The sequence below is a fragment of the Trichechus manatus genome, unplaced genomic scaffold, assembly GCF_000243295.1.
Source record: "Trichechus manatus latirostris isolate Lorelei unplaced genomic scaffold, TriManLat1.0 scaffold00004, whole genome shotgun sequence".
NCBI lineage: Eukaryota > Metazoa > Chordata > Mammalia > Sirenia > Trichechidae > Trichechus > Trichechus manatus.
This window is the reverse complement of record NW_004443940.1, coordinates 13763944-13785154: the sequence shown is the minus strand read 5'-3', so window position 1 is coordinate 13785154 and position 21211 is coordinate 13763944. Positions and strand designations below refer to the sequence as shown.

The 21211-nt window shown below is 39.9% G+C and overlaps 1 protein-coding gene across 1 annotated transcript in view; it reads left to right on the top strand.

The window, feature by feature from the left end:
• The window catches only part of ANTXR1 (ANTXR cell adhesion molecule 1), a 268269-nt gene that overhangs the window by 48966 nt on the left and 198092 nt on the right, over positions 1-21211 (top strand). The window contains exons 4-6 of the mRNA XM_004369248.1: positions 17721-17802; positions 18390-18423; positions 20557-20636. Of these exons, the coding sequence (XP_004369305.1) occupies positions 17721-17802; positions 18390-18423; positions 20557-20636 (196 nt within the window). The remainder of the gene's footprint in view (positions 1-17720; positions 17803-18389; positions 18424-20556; positions 20637-21211) is intronic.

Here is a 21211-nt window from a genome sequence, read left to right as displayed (position 1 = left end):
TCAAAGAACCAGCTTTTGGTCTTGTTAACTCTTTCAATTGTTTTTCTATTTCATTTAATTCTGCTCTAATTTTTATTATTTGCTTTCTTCTGGTGCCCAAGGGCTTCTTTTGCTGTTCTCTTTCTATTTGTTTGAGTTGTAGGATTAATGTTTTAATTTTGGCCCTTTCTTCTTTTTGGATGGGTGCATTTATTGATGTAAATTGACCTCTGAGCACTGCTTTTGCCTTGCCCCAAAGGTTCTGACAGGATGTGTTTTCATTCTCATTTGACTCTGTGAATTTCTTTATTCCATCCTTAATTTCTTCTATATATATATATAACCCAGTAGTTTTTGAGCAAGGTGTTGTCCAGTTTCCATGCTTTTGATTTTTTTTTACTTGCTTTTTTTGTTATTGATATCTACTTTTATGGCTTTATGGTCAGAAAAGATGCTTTGTAATATTTCAATGCTTTGGCTTCTGTTAAGGCTTGTTTTATGGCTTAATACGTGGTCTATTCTAAAGAACGTTCCATATGCGTTGGAAAAGAAAGTATACTTGGCTGCTGTTGGGTGGAGTGTTCTAAAAATGTCTATGACATCAAGTTGGTTGATTGTGGCATTTAGATCTTCCATGTCTTTATTGAGCTTCTTTCTGGATGTTCTGTCCTTCACCGAAAGTGGTGTGTTGAAGTCTTCTACTATTATTGTGGAGGTATCTATCTCACTTTTCAATGCTTTCAGAATTTATGTTTTTGGAGCACTGTCATTGGGTGCATAAATACTTATTATGGTTATGTCCTTCTGGTGGATTGACACTTTAATCATTATATAGTGTCCTTCCTTAACCTTTGTGGTGGATTTTTCTTAAAAGTTTATTTTGTCAGAGATTAATGTTGCCACTCCTGCTCTTTTTTTATTGTTGGTTGCCTGATATATTTTTTTCCATCCTTTGAGTTTTAGTTTGCTTCTGTCTTTAAGTCTAAGGTGTGCCTTTTGTAGGCTGCATATAGATGGATCGTGGTTTTTTTTATCCATTCCACCACTCTCTGTTTCTTTATTGATACATTAAGTCCATTTACATCCAGCATAATTATTGATAGGTGTGTGTTTAGTGCTGTCATTTTGATGTCTTTTTCTGTGTGTGTTGTTGACAGTTTCTTTGTTCCACTTTTCTGTGCTGAGTTGTTTTTCTTTATGCATTTTCTTTTCATCTCTTTCATTGTTGTTGGTTTTGTATTTGCTGAGTCTATGTTTTTCTTGTTTTTTATTTTGATGTGTAGGATTGTTAATTTCCTTTTTGGTTACCTTAATATTTACCCCTATTTTTCTAAGTTTTAACCAATCTTTTATTCTTTATATTGCTTTGACTCCCTCTCCATGTGAAATATTTATGACTACATTTTTTAGTCTCTATTTTTTGTTTTAATGTTGTCATCTTTTACATATTGACATCTCTGTTTCCCTATTTTCAGTGTTTTAGCTTTGATTTATTTTTGTGACTTCCCTGTCTAGATTGATTGCTCTGTGCTGTGTTCTGGTCTTGGGTTGTTATCTGGTGTTATTGATTTTCTAACCAGGGGACTCCCTTTAGTATTTTCTTGTAATTTTGGTTTGGTTTTTTCAAATTCCCTAAACTTCTGTTTATCTGGAAATGCCCGAATTTCACCATCATATTTGAGAGACGGTTTTACTGGATATATAATTCTTGGCTGGCAATTTTTTTCCTTCAAGGCTTTATATATGTCATCCCATTGTCTTCTTGCCTGCATGGTTTCTGCTGAGTTATCCGAGCTTAGTCTTTTTGACTCTCCTTGGTAGATGACTTTTCATTTATCCCCAGCTGCTCTTAAAATTCTCTCTTTATCTTTGGTTTTGGCAAGTTTGATTATAATACGTCTTGGTGAGATTCTTTTGAGATCTACTTTGTGTGGGGTTCAATGAGCATCTTGGATAGATATCTTCTCATCTTTTATGATATCAGGGAAGTTTTCTGCCAACAAATCTTCAACAATTCTCTCTGTATTTTCTGTTATCCCTCCCTGCTCTGGTAATCCAATTACTCGTAGGTTAATCTCCTGATGGAGTCCCACATAATTCTTAGGTTTTCTTCATTTGTTTAAATTACTTTATCTGATTTTTCCTCAAATAAGTTGGTGTCAAGTGCTTCATCTTCAATCTCACTAATTCTGTCTTCCATTGCCTCAATTCTGCTTCTATGACTTTCTATTGAGTTGCTTAATTCTGAAATTTTATTGTTAATCTTCTGGATTCCTGTTTGCTATCTCTGTATGGATTCTTGCAGCCTGTTAAATTTGTCATTATGCTCTTCTATAATCTTCTTAAGTTCCTCTATTTCTTTGTCTCTGTGTTCCTTGGCTTGTTCTGTATTTTGCCTAATCTCCTTCCAGATCTCTTGAAGAGTTCTGTATATAAGTCTTTTGTATTCTTCCTCTGGTAATTCCAAGAAGTTCTCTTCCTCCAGAAGATTTCTTGATTTGTTGTTGTGGGAGCTTGCTGAAGCCTTCATGGTCTGCCTCTTTATGTGATTTGCTATTGACTGTTGCCTCTGAGCCATCAGTAAGTTATTATATGTATTTATTTTATGTTTGCTTAGTGTGTCCTAGCTTCTTGTTTTGTTGTGTTTTGATATACCCAAATAGGCTGCTTGTGTGAACTAGTTTGATTATTGGTACCTTTGAAGCTCTGATGTCTTGTCACCAGGTGGTTAGATTTGTTACTAGGTATGTGAGCCCAGGAGTCCATTTACTTTTCTTGTATGGATTCAGCTCAGGAGTCCATGTAGTTGGCCACCAAGTGTGTGGTGCCAGCTCTCACCTACAGTCCAATCAAGCAGGAATGATTGGAGTAGGCACAGATATCTGGCTGCAGTAGGGGGTCATGCGCTGAGCAAGGCAGGGGGCTGACGGCTGCCCCTGAGTGTCTGGGAGGAAAGCGTGTCCCTTTTCCTTAGAGTGGGTAGGTAGATGGGTTTTGCAGCTGGACTATGGGCTCCTAATGCTGTTGACTGTAAGGACTGGGAGGCACCACTTATTCTTGGATTCCTGTCACTGATGGGTAGGTGGCGTGGGTGGAGCTACCAGTCCTCAGGCCCCTGATGTGGGTAGGTGAGGACCCTGCTTAATGGGCAGAGTGGTGTCAAATGTCATGAACCTGCCACTCCACCATATAGCTGATACAGTCGAAGTTAGGCTTCGGGTATGTACCCTGTTGCACAGTGCTAATGAGGGCCCACGCTATTCAGATGGGCCTATATAGGTCTATGCAGGGGTGAAAGGCATTCAAAGTCCATGGACCCCTTATGTCTGTGCCTAGGCAAAGGAGCTGTGCCTACCCTGAGTTCCCGGCTTTGGGGAGCTGGCAGATTATTTTTTCCTGTGTGTTAATTTGTTACCTTTCCAAGGCCAGAAGAATGGCTCAGGGTAGGTGACCGGTCCTACTTCTGGCCCAGGGGAAGCAGCAATCATTGAAGCCAGCCCAGGACACGACACAGAGAAGGAAGACGGCAGGTAAATGGGAGAGAGGTTCTTCCCAAACAGAGTGTTTTTTGAGCCACGTGGTAGGCTAAAAGCACGTACTTATCTTTTACTGATTCAGTGCAGCTTTTCACTGGCTCAGGAGGCCTGAGCCAACTCTCCACTACTCTGTCTGTCCCAGTGTGGAAAACACATCCCGAACTCTACTATCTGCCTCACCGTGCATGCCTGCGGATCTGGCCAACAGACTGCTGGCTCCCGCTGGGTCATGTCTGGCAACTCCTTGCTGCTTCCTCCCGTCACTCAGTCCAATTTCTCAACTTTGCCTTTGATGTTCAGGGCTCCTAGACTGTTATATATACCAATTTGAAAAATAAACTCTTTAATAGACTTGAGTCCATTGCTGGGTTTTTTATTGTATTGCACTGGTTTTCTGTCTGTTCCTACAATAGGACACCGCTGTCTGAATCAGTTTTAATATCTAGAGGACCAGTTTTCATCACTTCTAATCTTGAGCAAAAATCTCCCTAGTCTTTAGTGTTTTTGTACCATGTGCATTTTAAATAATTTTTTTGTGTGTGTTGTAAAATATTCTTCAGGATTTTCATTTGAATTGTATGAAAGTACAGATTAACCTGAGCGACACTGGCATTGCATTTTTACATATCTACGTTCTAGATTAATCACTTTTCTTTTACGTCCCTCAGTAAGATTTTGTTATTTTCTTTGGATCAGTCTCATAGTGTCATTTTTTCCTACACATTTTGAAGTTTTACTTCCATTGTGAATGAATTTTTTTCTTTTCTAAAGTCTTATTGTTTACTATAAAGCAGTGAATAAATAATTTGGGGTCCATGGGCTTCTACTGAACTCCACAAAATGGTTTACAAAAATTTACATGTCAATACAGTTTTCTATAGAAAGACTTGTAGTTTGAATCAGATTCTTAAAGAGGCCTGTGATCTCCCCCCCAAAAAAAAGGTTAAGAAAACTTGGTTTGGGGGGAAACTGGTTTTATAGGTTTTTTTCTTACCCTGCCATTTTATTAGTTCGAATACTTTTCCAGCTAATTTTAGATTGGTTTTCCAATAAGATGATTGTATTATTTCTAATTAATGATATCTCTAACTTCTTTTCTAATATTTATAGTTTTTATCTTTTCGTGTGTCTAATTACATTGGCTAACATTTTCAGAGTTTAATGGGAGTGACTTGTATTTCACAATTATACGTTTTATTGGATATTGACTTCATAAAGATATTTTACCTACTGTATTAAAGAATGATTTTTCAGTTGTAAGTTTATTAAATCTTTTTTATCTGAAATTAAATATTAAGTTTTATTAAATATTCTTTTGCTATATCAGGGTAATTATATTCTTATTTCCTTTGAGCTCTCAATGTAAAAACTTTAAATCAAAGAATTTCCTAATAAAAAACTAACCTTACATTCTTGGAATAAATTTTATTTATCATGGTTCATTATTCCTTTATTATACCTCTGGATTTGACTTCATATAAACTAGGTGATATTACTTACCGATATTTAATATTAACAGTATTCTGGAGTTTTATTTTATACTATCTTTGTCAGGTTTAAGGAGCCTTGTGTGGTTGAGAGCTTGGCTGCTAATTGAAAAGTTGGTGGTTCCAACCCATCAGCCACTCCATGGGAGAAAGAGGTGGCAGTTTGCTTCCGTAAAGATTCCAGCCTTGGAGACCCTGTGGGGCGGTTCTACTCTGTCCTGTAGGGTCACTAAGAGTCGGAATGGACTCGACAGCAGTGGGTTTGGTTTGTCCGGTTTGGGGTAAAAGGATTATGTGAGTTTGGAAAAATGAATTGGCAATTTTTCCATATACTGTGGAATAACTTAACTAATATAGAAAGTATATGTTTGTTCGAGGTTTGAGAGAGGAAAGCCATCTAAGCCTAAATCATATTGAAGTAGTTCTTTGACTGTTACCTCATTTTCCTATATGATTATTCTTTTGATCATGTTTTCTACCTTGAGAATTGGTAGAAATTACCACTGTATTGATATTTTAAATTTATAGCTTTTAAAAAAAATTTTGAAATCTCTCCTGTATCTGCAGTTAGATCCCTTTTCCAATATTCATGTAAAGGAGTTTTTCTCTTATTTCCCCATTCAAATTATCCAATGGCTTTTCTCTTAAATTCACTACGTCTATTTTGTGTATTTGTTTTTGTTTTATGATTCATTATTTTCTTCTTTCATTGTTATTAATTCCTTCTTTCTTCTTCTATTTTCTCTTTTTCTGGCTTGTTTTTAAAATTGATGTGAATTAAAATGCATTTTATTTGAAATATTTTCTTAAACAAGAGAGGTAATCATGAATAAGGATATAGGGACGCCTGGCCTGGACCAGGGGTTATTAAGCCAGTGCGGGGTGGGAGGTTTGCAGCTACAAAGTGCCCCTTCCCAGCAGTGGTGCAACTGTTAAGCGCTTGGCTACTTGCTAACCAAAAGGTTGGCAGTTTGAACTACTCAGTGATTCTGTGGGAGAAAGACCTGATGATCTGATCCTGTAAAGATTACAGCCTAGAAAACCCTATGGGACAGTTCTACTCTGTCACATGGGGTCGCTACGAGTCAAAATCAACTCGACGGCACCTAACAACAATTACAAATAAGCTAGAATATGTTCTTCATCTATAATCAGGGAAAATAATTGTTCCTACCATATAAGGTTATTATGAGAATTACATTATTTATTATATGTATTATTATAGAAGGGGATACTGAGGCAGAGAATGCTCACGGTTACTCTGCTGTAAAAGTGTAGGAACCTGGATTTGAACCCAGGGGCCATGGCCTCAATGTCCAAGCTCTTAACCACTGTACTATAGGGTTTCTCACTATTTTACTGTTGTATGCATTTTTTAAAATTAAAAACGCATCCGAGCATACCTAGTTCACCACCAAAATCCTCCTCCAGTTCTTCCAGAAAACAGTTCCCTGAAAGCGTATGTTGCCTACTCATTTCATCTTCATGTTCTGTTGAAAATTTTCAGCTTAGAGATACTCCTGACGCCTCGAAAACATGTGAAGGGTAGCGTCAGCATTTCACAGACAGGTTTAAGAGGTTAAGTATCTTGCTTACTGCTGAAGGAGTTGGAGAGAAAGCCAAGAACTCTTGGCTGAAACTGCTGAGTGGAAACCAAGAGACCACATCTCTGTATCCCTCTCAGTCATCTTCTGGGTTTGATTGAGAATGTGGTTTTGCCATTAGTGTCACAGGGAAAAATGACAGACTCTGAACACATCGCTTGATTCCTGGAGCAGAATAATTACAGGCTGTCTTTACCAAGAGAGGCAGTTCTAAAAGCTCTTTCTAAATTTAAAAATAACAAAAGAGAAAAAAAGAGTCTTCAGCTATTTAGTGCTTGAAAGAACCTCGCCTCACTCCATTTTGAGGTAATCTTTATTTAGTCGTGAGAGGATGTGAATGGCAAAATTAAGAAAAATAGAGGAGGGCATTTATTTTTTTCTCTTTCCCTGTTGATTAAGAGGCAATGTCACGTGGCCTGAGTCCACAAGAAAGTTTCTTAACCCTCTGTGCCTCCATGTCTTTCTCTGTAAAGTGAGTGCGGTGATAAACAAAACAAACAAACAAAAAACCAAACCCCTTGCGGTCTAGTCAATTCCAGCTCATAACGACCCTACAGGGCAGAGTAGAACTGCCTCATAGGCTTCCCAAGGAGCAGCTGGTGGATTCAAACTGCTGACCTTTTAGTTAGCAGCTGAGCTGTTAACCACTACCCCGAGTGCAGTGATAGTCCCTACCTAATAGAATTGTTGAGAAGATTAACAATGCCAGGCACATAGTAAGTGTTTAATAAACATCAGCTACTAACCAAAAGGTAGTTTGCTCAAATCCACCCAGAGGTGCCTCAGAAGAAAGGCCTGGCAGTCTACTTCCAAAAGATCACAGCCATTGAAAACACTGTGGAGTGCGGTTCTGCTCTGGCACCCATAGGGTCGTCATGAGTCAGACTGACTCCACAGCAACTGGTTTGGTTTTGGGTTTTTTTTTTGTTGTTGTTATTTTTGTGATTGTTGTTGGGGTTTTAACAAACAGCTAAGGAATTACCCAAAATTCTCCTGGACAAAGCCCACCTCAAATCATTATAGTATATCCAACAGTAATTCAAAAAGTGAGTCTCCAGCTCTCCCTGGTTCATATCCTTCTCTGAAGTTTTTAACATTTGGCCGGTCGATATCCCTCAATAGAAGAGTAATGAATGGGTAGAAAATATTGCTTCAGCCTGAGACCAGATAAGAATTTTTGTTTCCTTTGTCTGATTGTTCTAGCAAGACTTCTTCCAGACAAGAGCACTCAAGACAGTATCTCTTGAGGAGATTTTTCTAACGGCTCTCAATGATGGTTAAAAACAAAACAAAACAAAAAAAGCCCCTTGGAGCAATACAGCAGTTCTTGAACAGACTGATTTGTGAGAGTGGTGTATTCCAGCGCATTTCAAACTTTCAGTTTAGGACCCTGAGGTCCTAGGGTGCAGCTCATTGAAAGCAAGAAATTTCTTCAGTCTTTTTAATCTTAAAAATGCATGTACATTTTGTATTCTGTTCCATAATGTATCAGTATTTGATTTTATGCAAAAGTCATATTGAGTTCTTTCTCAAAATTTGAAGCACAGTTTATGCTCCAGAAAAATATATTTGTTCTGTGTCTTTGTGTACTATCCAGTACACTGCCACGTGCTAAGTTTGGGAACCACGGGCGCAATAGAGAGAATCCAGACTTTGGACCAGCACCCAGTCTAGGTTCTAATCCTGGCACCACCACCATGTGCACGTTGCTCTCTGAATCTGTTTTCACATATGCAAAATGGAGACAATAATACCTACCATATGGCATTGTTGTGAGGCTTCTGTGAATTACATATGGAAAGTGTCCAGCAGAAACCCTGGCACGTTATAGATACTCAGGAAATGTTACTTCCCTTTCTCACCCTTCATGTGGCAAATACAAATCAAGATGAAAAACCGACAGAGCAACATCCAGAAGCATTCTTGTTGTTGGGATGAAAATAGCAAGGCAAATTTCGGAAGCAGTCAACGGAATTAAAGAATGGTAAAGTTCTCAGAAACTAGACAGCAAAAACCAACCAATTTTCTGTGGCCTAACAAAAACAATCCCAGCATTGGCAGCTCCACAACTGAAGCAACCAATCTTGTCCATTAAAATTAACACCTGTCTCTTAACTCCTTGGCCTCCAGTGTGGGTGACTTACTGAGCCCTGGATTTCGCACTGCCAGTGGTTAAAGGCTCGGCTGTAACCGAAAGGTCAGCGGTTGGAACCCACCAGCCACTCTGCAGGAGAAAGATGTGGCAGTCTGCTTCTGTAAAGATTTACGACCTTGGAAACCCGACGGGGCAGTTCTCCTCTGTCCTTTAGGGTCGCTATGAGTTGGAACTGACTTGACGGCAATGGGTTTGGGTTTTTTTTGGTTTGTGTTTGGTAGGATCTAAATGTCTCCTTACGAACTCCAGATTCAGCTTTTGCTATGCACCTACAACAACTTTTTAAAATTATTTAATATTTCAGATGTAAGAAAAGTATACAAAAAAAAAAAAAAGACAGTGAGCACCCATTACCCACTACCCAGCTTATGAAGTAATATATTACAGATAATATTGACACCTGTGTATAGACTTCCCCTTTCTCTTTTCTCCCTCAACAGAGATAACCGCTATCCTAAATTTGGGGTTTATCATTTCAATGGGTGCTGCATACTTTTATATATCCACAAGCAATATATTATATTCTTTTTCACATTAAACTTTAAAATAAATGATAATCTTGTATATATTTTCTTGAACTTGCTTTTTATACTTAACATTATGTTTCTGAGATGTATCCATGTACATAATGTAGCTGTAGGTGGTTCATTTCAACTATTGTATACTTTTCTGCTACATCGTATTCTATTGTAATCATGTACACCTGTGTACTTATCTGTTCTCTTTTTGATGGACGATTAGTTTCTTTCTAACTTTTTGCTATTACAGACAAAGTTGCAATGAACATTCTTGTATTTGTCTTCTGAGGGAACAGAACCAAGAATTTCTTGATGATACATAGCTAGGGGTTGATTTATTAAGTATTGTTGTATGGTGCGCCAGCAGGTCAATTCCAACTCATAACAACTCTATAGGACAGAGTAAAACTGCCCCATAGGGTTTCCTGGCTATAATCTTTATGGGAGCAGATCACCAGGTCTCTTCTCCTTCGTAGCCACTGGTGGGTTTGAACCACTGATCTTTCAGTTAGCAGTCAAGTGTTTAACCATTGCACCACCAGGGCTCCTTATTAGGCTTTAGTGTATGTGACTGTAACTTTACTAGGTACTGCTTAGTTGTTCTCCAAAGGGACTATACCAATTTATACTCCCATCAATGATTCATGAGGGTCCTCATTGCCCTACATCATTCCCCAGGGGGCAAGCCCCAATGGACAAGTGCTTATAAAGCCTCGACTAGATCATGTTTACTAACGTCCCATGGTCTAAAGAAAGTTATATGACCAAGTGTAGAGCAAGTGTGGAAGAGGGCTGCGCAGGGGCAAGAATACTGTGAGGTGTGATCACTAGGGCTATTTGTGTAACAATCTACCACACACAATTATATATTGCTTACAAGAGACACACTTCGAATATCAATGCGCTGGTAGGTTAAAAGTGAAAGAATGGCAAAAGATACACTGTGCAGACACTAATCATAAAGAAGTTGGAATGGCTCTTATTAATATCAGACAAAATAGATATCAAGATTTAAAAAACTATTACTAGAGGTAAAGAGGAATCAACGAAAAATCACAAGGGAAACTAGAAAATATTTTGAACTGAATGATAATGAAAACACAACATACCAACATTTGTGGGATGCAGCTAATATAGTACCTAAAGGAAAATGTGTAGCTTTAAGTGCTTTTCTTAGAAAAGAAGAAAGGTTTAAAATCAATAATCTAGCTTCTACTTTAAGAAGCTAAAAAGGAAGAATTTATTAAATTCAAATTATGCAGGAAGAAGAAAATAATGATAAGCAAATTCAATAAAATTGAAAATAGGCAAATTGAGAAAATCAGTAAAGCTTAAAGTTGGCTATTTCAAAAGATTAATAAAATCAATAAACCCCTAGCAGGATTGATCAGGAAAAAGAGAAAACACAAATTACCAATAATATCAAGAATGAGAGAGGGGACATTATTACAGATCCTATAGACATTAAAGATAATATTATGAACAACTTAATGGCAATAAATTCAACATTGTAATGGAAACAAACAAATATCTGTGCATTTCACGGTATATAAATTATACGTCACTAAAAATGTGGGGAAAAAATCTTTGGTTCAGCATGCATCTTGATAATCATTAATCACATTGGCCTATCCTTAGGTAAAAATCCCAGAAAGGCTGTGATCTATATATACCTTGGTAGCATAGTGGTTAAGTGCTATGGCTGCTAACCAAAAGGTCAGCAGTTCGAATATACCAGACACTCCTTGGAAACTCTATGGGGCAGTTCTACTCTCCCCTATAGGGTCACTTTGAGTTGGGATTGACTCGACAGCAATGAGTTTGTTCTGTTTTGTTTTTTTTTAATAAATATGTAAGTTGTAGAACTTCATGACTCCAAAAGTAACAGCAAAATTCCTTTCATTAATCTGTGTTCTTCTGTTCTCTCCTTGACTCAACAACCGGGGCCATAAGGCCGTCTGAAAATTTTTTGTGGGGTGCAACATTAGTGGTAATAAATAGTAATATGTGTTTACTATATGAGTTGAGACTCTGAAGTCAACAACTGCAAGACATTTGAGAAAATTCCAATTCCACAGAAGGTCTTTTACTAAGAGGCAAAGAAGTAGCTTGACAATGCAGAGCTGATGTTGGGTTATTTTGGGGTGGTGGTAGAGGGTGTTTTTACAGAATGAAAATATAGTAGACATTGCATAACTCCCAGGAGGATTTTACAGTAGATTCTTGGGATAAAATCTTGTTAAAGTGTTTCTCAACATGCTTATGTGTGTTCATAAGCACTGTTTTCATCAGCAAATATTATCCAAATGTCACAACAAAACCAGAATCCCAGAAAGTAATCTTCATGAAGTGTAGAAAAATGCCCAGGGCAACAGAAGTCCAAACTAAGCATCCTTAGTTCAGAATTCACCGCTGATGAGTCTGGGCATCTCCAGTAGCATTATTGGTGAAGGGCTACTGAGGTGCCCGGGTGTGGTCTACTTTTACCAACACCTTCCCTCTGGCACTGGATACTCCATGAGACCTCACTCTTCCAATTTTCTTTAGGCCAAAATGTTTATGTCTAATTTTCAAGAGCTACGAGTGGTAGAAGTTTTTAGTAGTTTAAGAGCCTTTGGAGAAACACAGAAATGGTCTTAAGTCCCAGATCAGTCTACGAATAGATGAGTAATTTGGGACACATTTCTTCCTTTCTGTAAAAATAGAGATTATATCATTTAATCCTCACAACAACACTATAAGATAAGTAGTATTATCCTCATTTTATGTATGATGAGTGGCTATTGTCTTGATGTTTCTGGCTTGGTAGTAATACTACAAGCAACAATGTAACAGACTTAGACGTCATGGGAGAAGCCAAGTAGAAACTGTGAGTCTGTTAAGCCCTAGATAAGTGTGTCCCATAGTAGCAGACACTGTGACTGGGTGCATGGTGTGTGCTTAATAAATACTTGTAGGATGAATGGATGAGTGAGTACACCGAAAGTGGAATCATTCATTCAACAATCATCAACTCTACACCCATCACTAAGTGTTGTGGGGGTCGCAAAAGGAACACAAGACATGTAGACCTGAAATCCGTTAGCTTCTAAGTAGGAACACTTGGCAGACATGTGAAACCACCAAGGAAAACAGGAGGATTTTAAATAGCAGCCTCTCTTCATAGGGTTCCCAGCCTCTCTAATTTCCCAAGAAGATAGCATTTCATTTGGCAATAATGAAGTCCTCAGAGAGGTTCTTATCAACTCTTCAAAAGATCTTTCTCCCAATTTTCTTCAGTGACTAAGAGAGCTTAAAGAATAGACCCTTCTTAATAGTTCTTTGGTCCTAGGAATAAAACAGACCCACAATTCCATGAAACCTTAAGTTTCATTAGCTTAGATGTTGTGGGTACGTAGAGAAGGGGCAGGGAGCAGAGAGATGGGGACATAAAGTTCTTTGATCTTTTGAGAAATAAGGGTGGTGTATGGGGTGGAGGGGTGTGCTCACAGCCTGGGATTAATGAGTTCATATCTTGCCAGACACAAAGCCTCAAGGATAAGGAAATTTTCCCAAGCAGCCTTTGCTTATTCTGGTACCAAGAAAACAGAGAGCTCAAGAAAATACTTCTGAAGAAAAGGAAATAGGCTGAGAAAAAACACCCCAGTTCCCAGACTTTATCTGGCAGGGAAAAAAATACAGAGAAGCCAGGGAACTTTTCCACATGCTTAATAGGCCTTTGTTTTTTAGACACTCATCCTTAAGCTTCAGCCTTATTAACACAATATTCTAATTTTAGTGTTACCAAAATATCCCAGACTTCATAGTCCAGGGCCAAAGAATAAGACCACATTTACTTTTAATGTCCAATCTCCTCTCACCTAATTGTCAGAAATTAGCCCTCACGCCAGTATCCCCCAGCTATTCTGAAGGGTTCCACAGTGCCACCTCTGTATGCTCAGGAATAGATCTCAATTTTCCCATTCCAGCCTCATCCTCACCTCCCATCCCATCTCATATCCCAGCCTCACCCTCACGCCACCTTGCCACTGCTTCTGCTGCTGTGGCTCTCATGAAACTGCCAACCTGCTGGGCAAAGCTGCCCTCTGCCAGGTGACTGCTAATGCCATCCTCCCCAACCCCCTTGGCCTTGGTGGGAGAAACTACTCTTATCATTATCCCTTCTTCCGGTGCATGAGATATATTCAACAGCAGAGTTGAAATAAAACTATGTCCTTCAATGGGATGTATTAAAATATTAGGAGTCCCTGGGTGGTGCAAACAATTTGTACTCGACTACTAACTGCAAGGTTGGCGGTTCGAATCCACCAACAGCACTGCAGAAGAAAGGCCTGGTGATCAGCTTCCATAAAGATTGCAGCCAAGAAAACCCTATGGAGCAGTTCTACTCTATAACACATGGGGTCACCATAAGTCAGAATAGGCTCTATGGCAATGGGTTTATTGAACTCTTAGGAATCTCTGAGTAATGCCAACAGTTAAGTGCTCAGCTGCTAACCGAAAGGTTGATGGTTCGAGTCCACCCAGAGGCCACTGAAAACTCCATGGAACACAATTCTACTCTGATACACATAGGGCTGCCATGAGTCAGAATCATCTTGATAGCAACGGGTTTGGGGTTCTTTAATTGAAATATTAGGGATAATGTAAAGGGAGTACAACACAGGGGGTGGTTTACAACCACCACACGGGAGCAGACTTGCCCAAGGATCAATTACCAGGCCAGCTCCTGCTTGGCCTCCTTCAACATAGCCAAGCGAAGCTCCTCTCACACAGCTGGAAAGCTCCAGGTATATCCATGCCTTAGGCCCAGGCACACTGGTCCTCAGCCCCAGGAAGAAGAGAAAGAGAGTTTTTTCTCACTGCGTCTCAAGGCCCTTTTAAGTCCTCATTTCCTGCCCCCAAGATTGACCTCTTCCCAGGATGATTAACATGGGCACGTTCGTTTTTTCCCTCACCTCTTCAGTAAATATTTGTTGAACACTTGTTACCTTCCAGGCACTATAGTAGACACTGAAGATACCTCAAAACCCACTGCCATCGAGTCAGTTCTGACTCATAGCAATCCCATAGGTTTCCAAGGCTGTAAATCTCTACAGAAGCAGACTGCCACACCTTTCTGCCGTGGAGTCGCTGGTGGTTTCGAACCGCCGACCTTTTAGTTAGCAGTCCATTGCTTTAACCACTGTGGGGAACAAAACAGACATGGCTCCAGCCCCCATGGAGTTTAAAATCTACAATTGAAAGAAAAACAAATAATTACACAATCAAATATGATTAGTTATAAAATGTCATAAGTTCAATTAAGAAAAAAAAAAGTATGTGGTGTCGTGAGAAGGTCTAATAGAACTAACTTGAATTGAGGAAGTCCAGGAAGGCTACTTTGAACAATGACACTAAGTTGGCAATGAAGGCTGGGTAAGGATTGGTCTGGTGAAGAGCTGGGAAAAAAGCATCCCTAGTCTTCAGGCAGGGGTGATTACAGGTGTGAAGGCCTGTTGGAGAAAGGAGCTTGAAAAACCAATGTGACTAAAGTGCAGAGAGTTGGGGAGAGTGGTGCAAGGTGAGGCTAGACAAGGAGGCAGGAGCCAGCCCATGTAGGCCCTGGGAGGCCATGGCAATGACTTGGAATTTTACCCAAGCGGGATGGGCTGCTGTTGAAGAGTTTGGAGCAAAGGAGTAGATGGCATGTGTTTGACATGTGTTTTAAGAATACTGTGGTGGCCATGTATAATGAATAGAAGAAGGAGCAAGAGGACGGTTGAAAGATAGCTGGAGACTGTCCCAATGGTCTTAGCAAGAAATGATGGTGGCTCGGACCATGGTGTTGGAGAAGAGATAGAGAAGAAGTCAGTTTCAAGATATGTTTGGAGTAGAACCAACAGAATCTGATTATAAATTACGTGGGGAACTGAGGGGAGAGGAGAGTAAGGTAGAGAGTCAAGGAAGGTTTCCAGTTTCTGACTTGGACAGCTGGATGTGTAGCCTACTAGTGGAGCACTGACAAGACAATCAGACAGTAGTCAGTACATTTTCCAACGTCCGAGCTACTTGGCCTTAAAAATTCTGTCTGAGAAGCATCAGCAGCTCAGGCCAGGGACAGGCTCAAGCTAATTCCTTTTTAGTTTCTCTCTTTAAAGCCTCCAATAGTCTGGCGATCCAGTAAATGGCTTTACATCCCTTACACACACAATAGTTCCTTCCTGCTTATTATTTCTGGAAAAATAACCTGTCTAAGGGGTATTTATGAAAGAGTTTATCACAGTGATTGAGATCAGAGCCTCTAGGGACAAATCCTTCCTCTGCCACTTAGGGTTTGAGGGGCCTTGAATAGGTTCCTTAGCCTCTCTGTGACTCAGTTTCCATATCTATGAAATGGCAGTAACAGTATTGTCTACCTCAAAGAGCTGTCAGAGGGCTTAAGTGAATTAATCACACGTGACATGTTTAGAACAGAGTCTGGCATGTAGTAAGTGCCCATACAGTGTTAGGAATTACCATTCTTCTTCACTAATTCAAGTGGGGTTGAAAGCTTCTCACTCCTCTAGCACTGTTCCATGCTAGGAGACTGCTTGGCAGAGTGGGAAGCCATGGGGAGTTTTAGTCAGACAGATTGGACTTCAAGTTTCTGCTCTCTTGGTTAACCTCTCTGAGCCCAAGTATTCTCAACTGTAAATATGGAGAGAATCATACCTACCTTGAGTGGTTCTTGTGAGGATGAAATCAGAAACCATGGAACCGTGCCTTGTACATGGTGGATGCTCAAGAAATGTTGGGTTCTTTCCCTACTTGAAAGGCGTTTCCCTTCCTAATTTAAATAGAACATATCCAACCCTCTTCCCCTAGGGAGACTCCAGTGGAGAAAGGTAACTTCAAACCCTTTCATAGGCCTTTTAAAACCAAAACCAAACTCATTGCCATTGAGTCGATTCCAACCCATAGCGACCCTAGAGGACGGAGTAGAACTGCCCTATAAGGTTTCCAAGGAGCAGCTGGTGGATTTGAACTGCTGACCTTTTGGTTAGCAGCCATATCGTTAACCACTGCGCCACCAGGCGTTTAGTCTATGAATAAAGTTTTTTTCAGGAATTACACTTTGCCCTGTTCAGCACAGTGTGGAGCTATTAGGAGTCCCTGGATGGTACAAATGGTTAACGCACTCAACTACTAACCAAATGATGATCCACTTCTGAAAAATCAGACGTTGAAAACTCCATGGAACACAGTTCTGCTGTGACACACACAGGGTTGCCATGAGTCGGCATCAACGGCAACTGGTTTACCAGTTTATGGAGCTATTTAAAAGACAGGAACATGAGTGTGGACATCTTACATACCAGAGAGAATGTCCACAAAGATTCTATTTGGTCCCCAAACTATTTACGCTTCCTACTGCCAATAGTACCCTTTGCCCCATGCCATATGGACTTCCTCTTTCTGTCCCCACCACCACCTTGAACAATCAGAGTAAGAAACCACAAGCACCAGCCCACAGAAAACACTCTTGATTGTCCTGGAAAGTAGATTCCTCGGGCTTTTATTTTCAAGGCTGACTGCTCCATTTCCTTCGCACAGTCGTGGAGGGTGGCAGAATTTGCTCTGGACGTGCTCCCCCTTCCGTCCGCAGTCCTTGCAGTGGCATTCCCCAGGTACCTGGTGCTCACCTCTTTCTGGCTTACATGAGTCGTTTGCATCTTGATGTAAATGTGTCCCAGTTGCTGTATCGAGCCCCCTCCCGCCAGGAACAGTTGCATGTTAAGACTCATTTCCAATGTGGAGTGAAAGGTTTGCTCCTGCCCAGAAAATGGAAAACTTTTCACGAGCAAGTGGGAATTCCTTCGGAAGGGTCCTTCCCCTTAACCCTTCAAATCTCACTTATTCTATGCTGTATACTTGGCCCTGAATGGATAATGTAATACAAAGACTTTCCTTCTGATAGGCTTTTGGAGACCAAGTGGGGCAATATAGCAATATCTATAAGGATAAGAAAAAGACTGGTGAATATGAGACCAACCGCAAAATAAAAACTGCTCGAGTAAGACTAACAGGCTTTATGCCCTGAGATATTCTTCAGACCTTGAACTGGAACTAACTCCTGAGGTCACCTTGTAGCTAAATAACAAATTGACTCAAAAAATAATGAATATCACCTATAAGTACTGTGCTCCTTTAAAAAATCACCTATATGAAACCAGATGGTCAGCAATTACTTTAAATCAGAGATGAGAATGTAAGGGTACAGGGAAACTAGATTAATGGAAACGGAACAACCAGAACAGAAATAATGAGAACGTGCGCACATTGTGAAGAATGTAACCAATGTCACTGAACAATTTGTGTAGATAATGTTGAATGGAAACCTAAACTGCTGTTTAAACCTTCACCTAAAATGCAATAAAATATTACTAAAAAAAGATTAACAGGGTTTCTTCGGATTTCAGGGAACAAATCCGTCAAGGCCTAGAAGAACTCCAGAAAGTGCTGCCAGGAGGAGATACTTACATGCATGAAGGATTTGAAAGGGTAATTTTACAACAGTTCTAAACTCCAGATATAAAGTGTGGTGTTGAAACATAAAACGTAGAGAAAGCTGATGAGATTAAGGGGCACATGTATTAAAGGGACTGAATAACACCCAATACAACAGAGTAAAATATTATTTTCCTGTAAGCTTGTATGTTGATAGCTCTATCCGAAAGAACTCAAGAAATGAATTTCTTTCCTCCCTCCCTGACACTGAGAGGGGCTTGTTAGCTAATGCTTAGCTGGCACTCGTAAATTATGCCACATGTAAGCCCCCTTCATTCCCAAAGTGACATTTGCCTGGATGGTGGCCTCAGTGGTTGAGACAGAATTTCAGTGACTTCAGCCTTAAGGAAAATAAGTCCCAGGCTGTGAGAAGTAAGTCACTGATCCATTTGCACAAGTATATTAGTTAAATGTGAGGGTCACTTTAGACAAACATCATCCACTGATATTTGAGTGAAGGCTGGGTGAATTACATAAAGGATCAATCTGAATCCTAGCTGCATACCCGACACCAGATCCCACTGGTACTTGGAATGGCCAACAGCGCCTGTTCTCTAATGGCTCTCTCCTGTGTGTTTCAGGCCAGTGAGCAGATTTATTATGAAAACAGTCAAGGTAAGACCATATTTTAAATTACCATTATGAATTATGTAACTTTTTTTCTCTTTGCTTTTGAAAAATTGCTTCAGCAATTTGATGTTTCCAAAGATATTGTCTGTAATCCTTGAACACACACTTCATTACAAAGAGAAAATGCATAGAAAGACGGCAGGTACCAGGTCGAATTCTACTGTCCTGCTGGTGCCAAGAAAAGTTATATGCAAGTAGTTAAGGGCTCATTATGGCCACAGTCTGTAAGTCCCATGAACAAGCTTGCACACTGAAGTGATTAAATTAGTAAATACTTGAATGGGTTACTGAAGTCTTGGATTTTCTGTCAAATTTAATTTTCTTGTTCTTCTCTGAGCTCCAAGCCTGTTCATTAGTGCCGTTGACTATGATAGCTTAAGATGCCAATTTGGTTTAAAATTTCACTCATTTAAATGAAAAAAAATGCATAAAATGTACTTAATAGTATGTCTAGCATATTGAAATAATCCGTTAAGAGCTCAGGCTGCTAACCAAAAGGTTGGTAGTTCGAATCCACCAACCGCTCCTTGGAAACCCTATGGGGCAGTTCTACTCTGTCCTATAGGGTCACTATGAGTTGGAATCCACTCGACAGCAATGGGTTTTGGTTTTTTTTTAATTATTATTATTATAACTATTATTGGTATTACTGCAGTATCTTTTATAAGAAGCACTTCTTTATCTGATGCAAATCTAGAGAGTCAGTATGACAGTGAGGCTTTTTCTTCCAGGCCTGTAGAGGTGTCTACTTCCACTTACATCCTAAAAGGCAATAAATAGAACAAACCCAGTATCAACACCAACCCTTGCTAATCTAAATCAACCATTAGCAACATGACTAGACGTCTGAAAAATCATTCAAAGAATTTTAATATTTTTTGCCAACTGCTATAATATTTCAGGAGCCCTGGTGGCACAGTGGTTAAGCATTCGGCTGTTAACCAAAAGGTCAGCAGTTCAAATTCACCAGCTGCTACTTGGAAACTTTACAGGGCAGTTCTACTCTGTCCTATAGCGTCACTATAGGGACGCTATGAGTCGGAATCAACTCGAAGGCAATGGGTTTGGTTTTTTTTTTTAAAAAAAAATACTTTTAAGGAGCCCTGGTGGCACAATGGTTAAGAGTTCACCTGCTAACCAAAAGGTTGATGGTTCAAATTCACCAGCCACTCCATTGGAGAAAGATGTGGCTGTCTGCCTCTGTAAAGATTATAGCCTTGGAAACCCTATGGGACAGCTCTGCTTTGTCCTATAGAGTTGCTATGAGGTGGAATTGACTGGAAGGCAACAGGTTTTTTGGTATAATAAATCATGATTATCATTATTCTTTGCCAAACTGTCTTCAGGGGGTGGTGTATAGGCTCAACAAGTGCATAGTGGTAATAGCTACAACTGCTAACCAAAAGGTCGGCAGTTCGAATCCACCAGGTACTTCTTGGAAACTCTATGGGGCAGTTCAACTCTGTCTTATAGGGTCGCTGTGAGTCTGAATTGACTCGGTGGCAGCAGGTATAGCATGTGAGAGGTACTGGTGACCAGCCCATGTGGCAGAGTTTGCTCTAAGGCCTTGGTGATAGTCACATGGACTGCTACTAGACAGTAATCACACTTGATTCACTGGAGCTATTCCCAGCTAAAGGAGCCCTGGCAGTGCAACAGTTAAGCACTCAGCTGCTAACTGAAAGGTTGGAGGTTCAAACCCACCCAGCGGCTCTGCAAGAGAAAGCCCTGGTGATCCACTCCTATAAAGCATACAGCCAAGAAAACCCAATGGATCATTTCTACTCTGTTACATGGGGTCTCTTTGAGTCAAAAATAGACTCACCAGCACCTAACAACAGCTGCCAGCTAGCAGTTCAGTGACCATTTCACAAGTTTGGGCCATTTTTTGAGATGAAGCTGAGAAACCTAGAAGTAAAACCTATTCCCTCTACAGTGTGTTCCTCTGGAAGCATTCTTCATGATGTAGCTGCTTCCAGTCCTAAGAGAAAAGTTGTTGATTCTCACCATATTGACCTTGGGTGGTAGAGCTTGTAAGAGGTGGACTTCCAGCTGAGAGGAGGGGCTGAGAAACAGATGCGGCAGGATGGACTGATTGGTTTGTGTTGTGTTGAACAGGGTACAGGACAGCCAGTGTCATCATTGCGTTGACTGATGGAGAACTCCATGAAGATCTCTTTTTCTACTCAGAAAGAGAGGTAAGCCACAGCCTGGCCTGGGTTCAAACACTTCCCTGGAAAGAGGGCTTCTCCCTTCTGAAATGTGCTGCCATCTTTCTACTCTGCCAAAATGATAGATATTCTTTGTAAAAATCTCTGGATAAAATTGTGTTGCGTATGTAAAAAGAGATCCCTGGGTGGTGCAAATGGTTTCTGCACTAGTACTAACCTAAAGGTTGGTGGTTCGAACTTACCCAGTGGCACTGTGAGAGAAAGACCTGGCAATCTGCTTCTGTAAAGATTACAGCCTAGAAAACCCTATGGAACAGTTCTACTCTGTAACACATGGGATCATCATGAGTCAGAACCGACTCAATGGCAATGGGTTTGGTTTTTTGTTCTCATACATAAAAAAAATTTAATTTATTAATCAAGTACACTTTCATGTCTTATACATAGTAGATTATTTTCCTTTCAAAATATTTGCATGGTATTCTGTATTTTGAGGGATAAAAAGTGTCTATGATATCTTCATTGAAGGTACTATATTGCTCTAGCAGCTTTGAAATATATAGTATTTTTTATAAATACTGTGTAAACTTTATATCAACTTT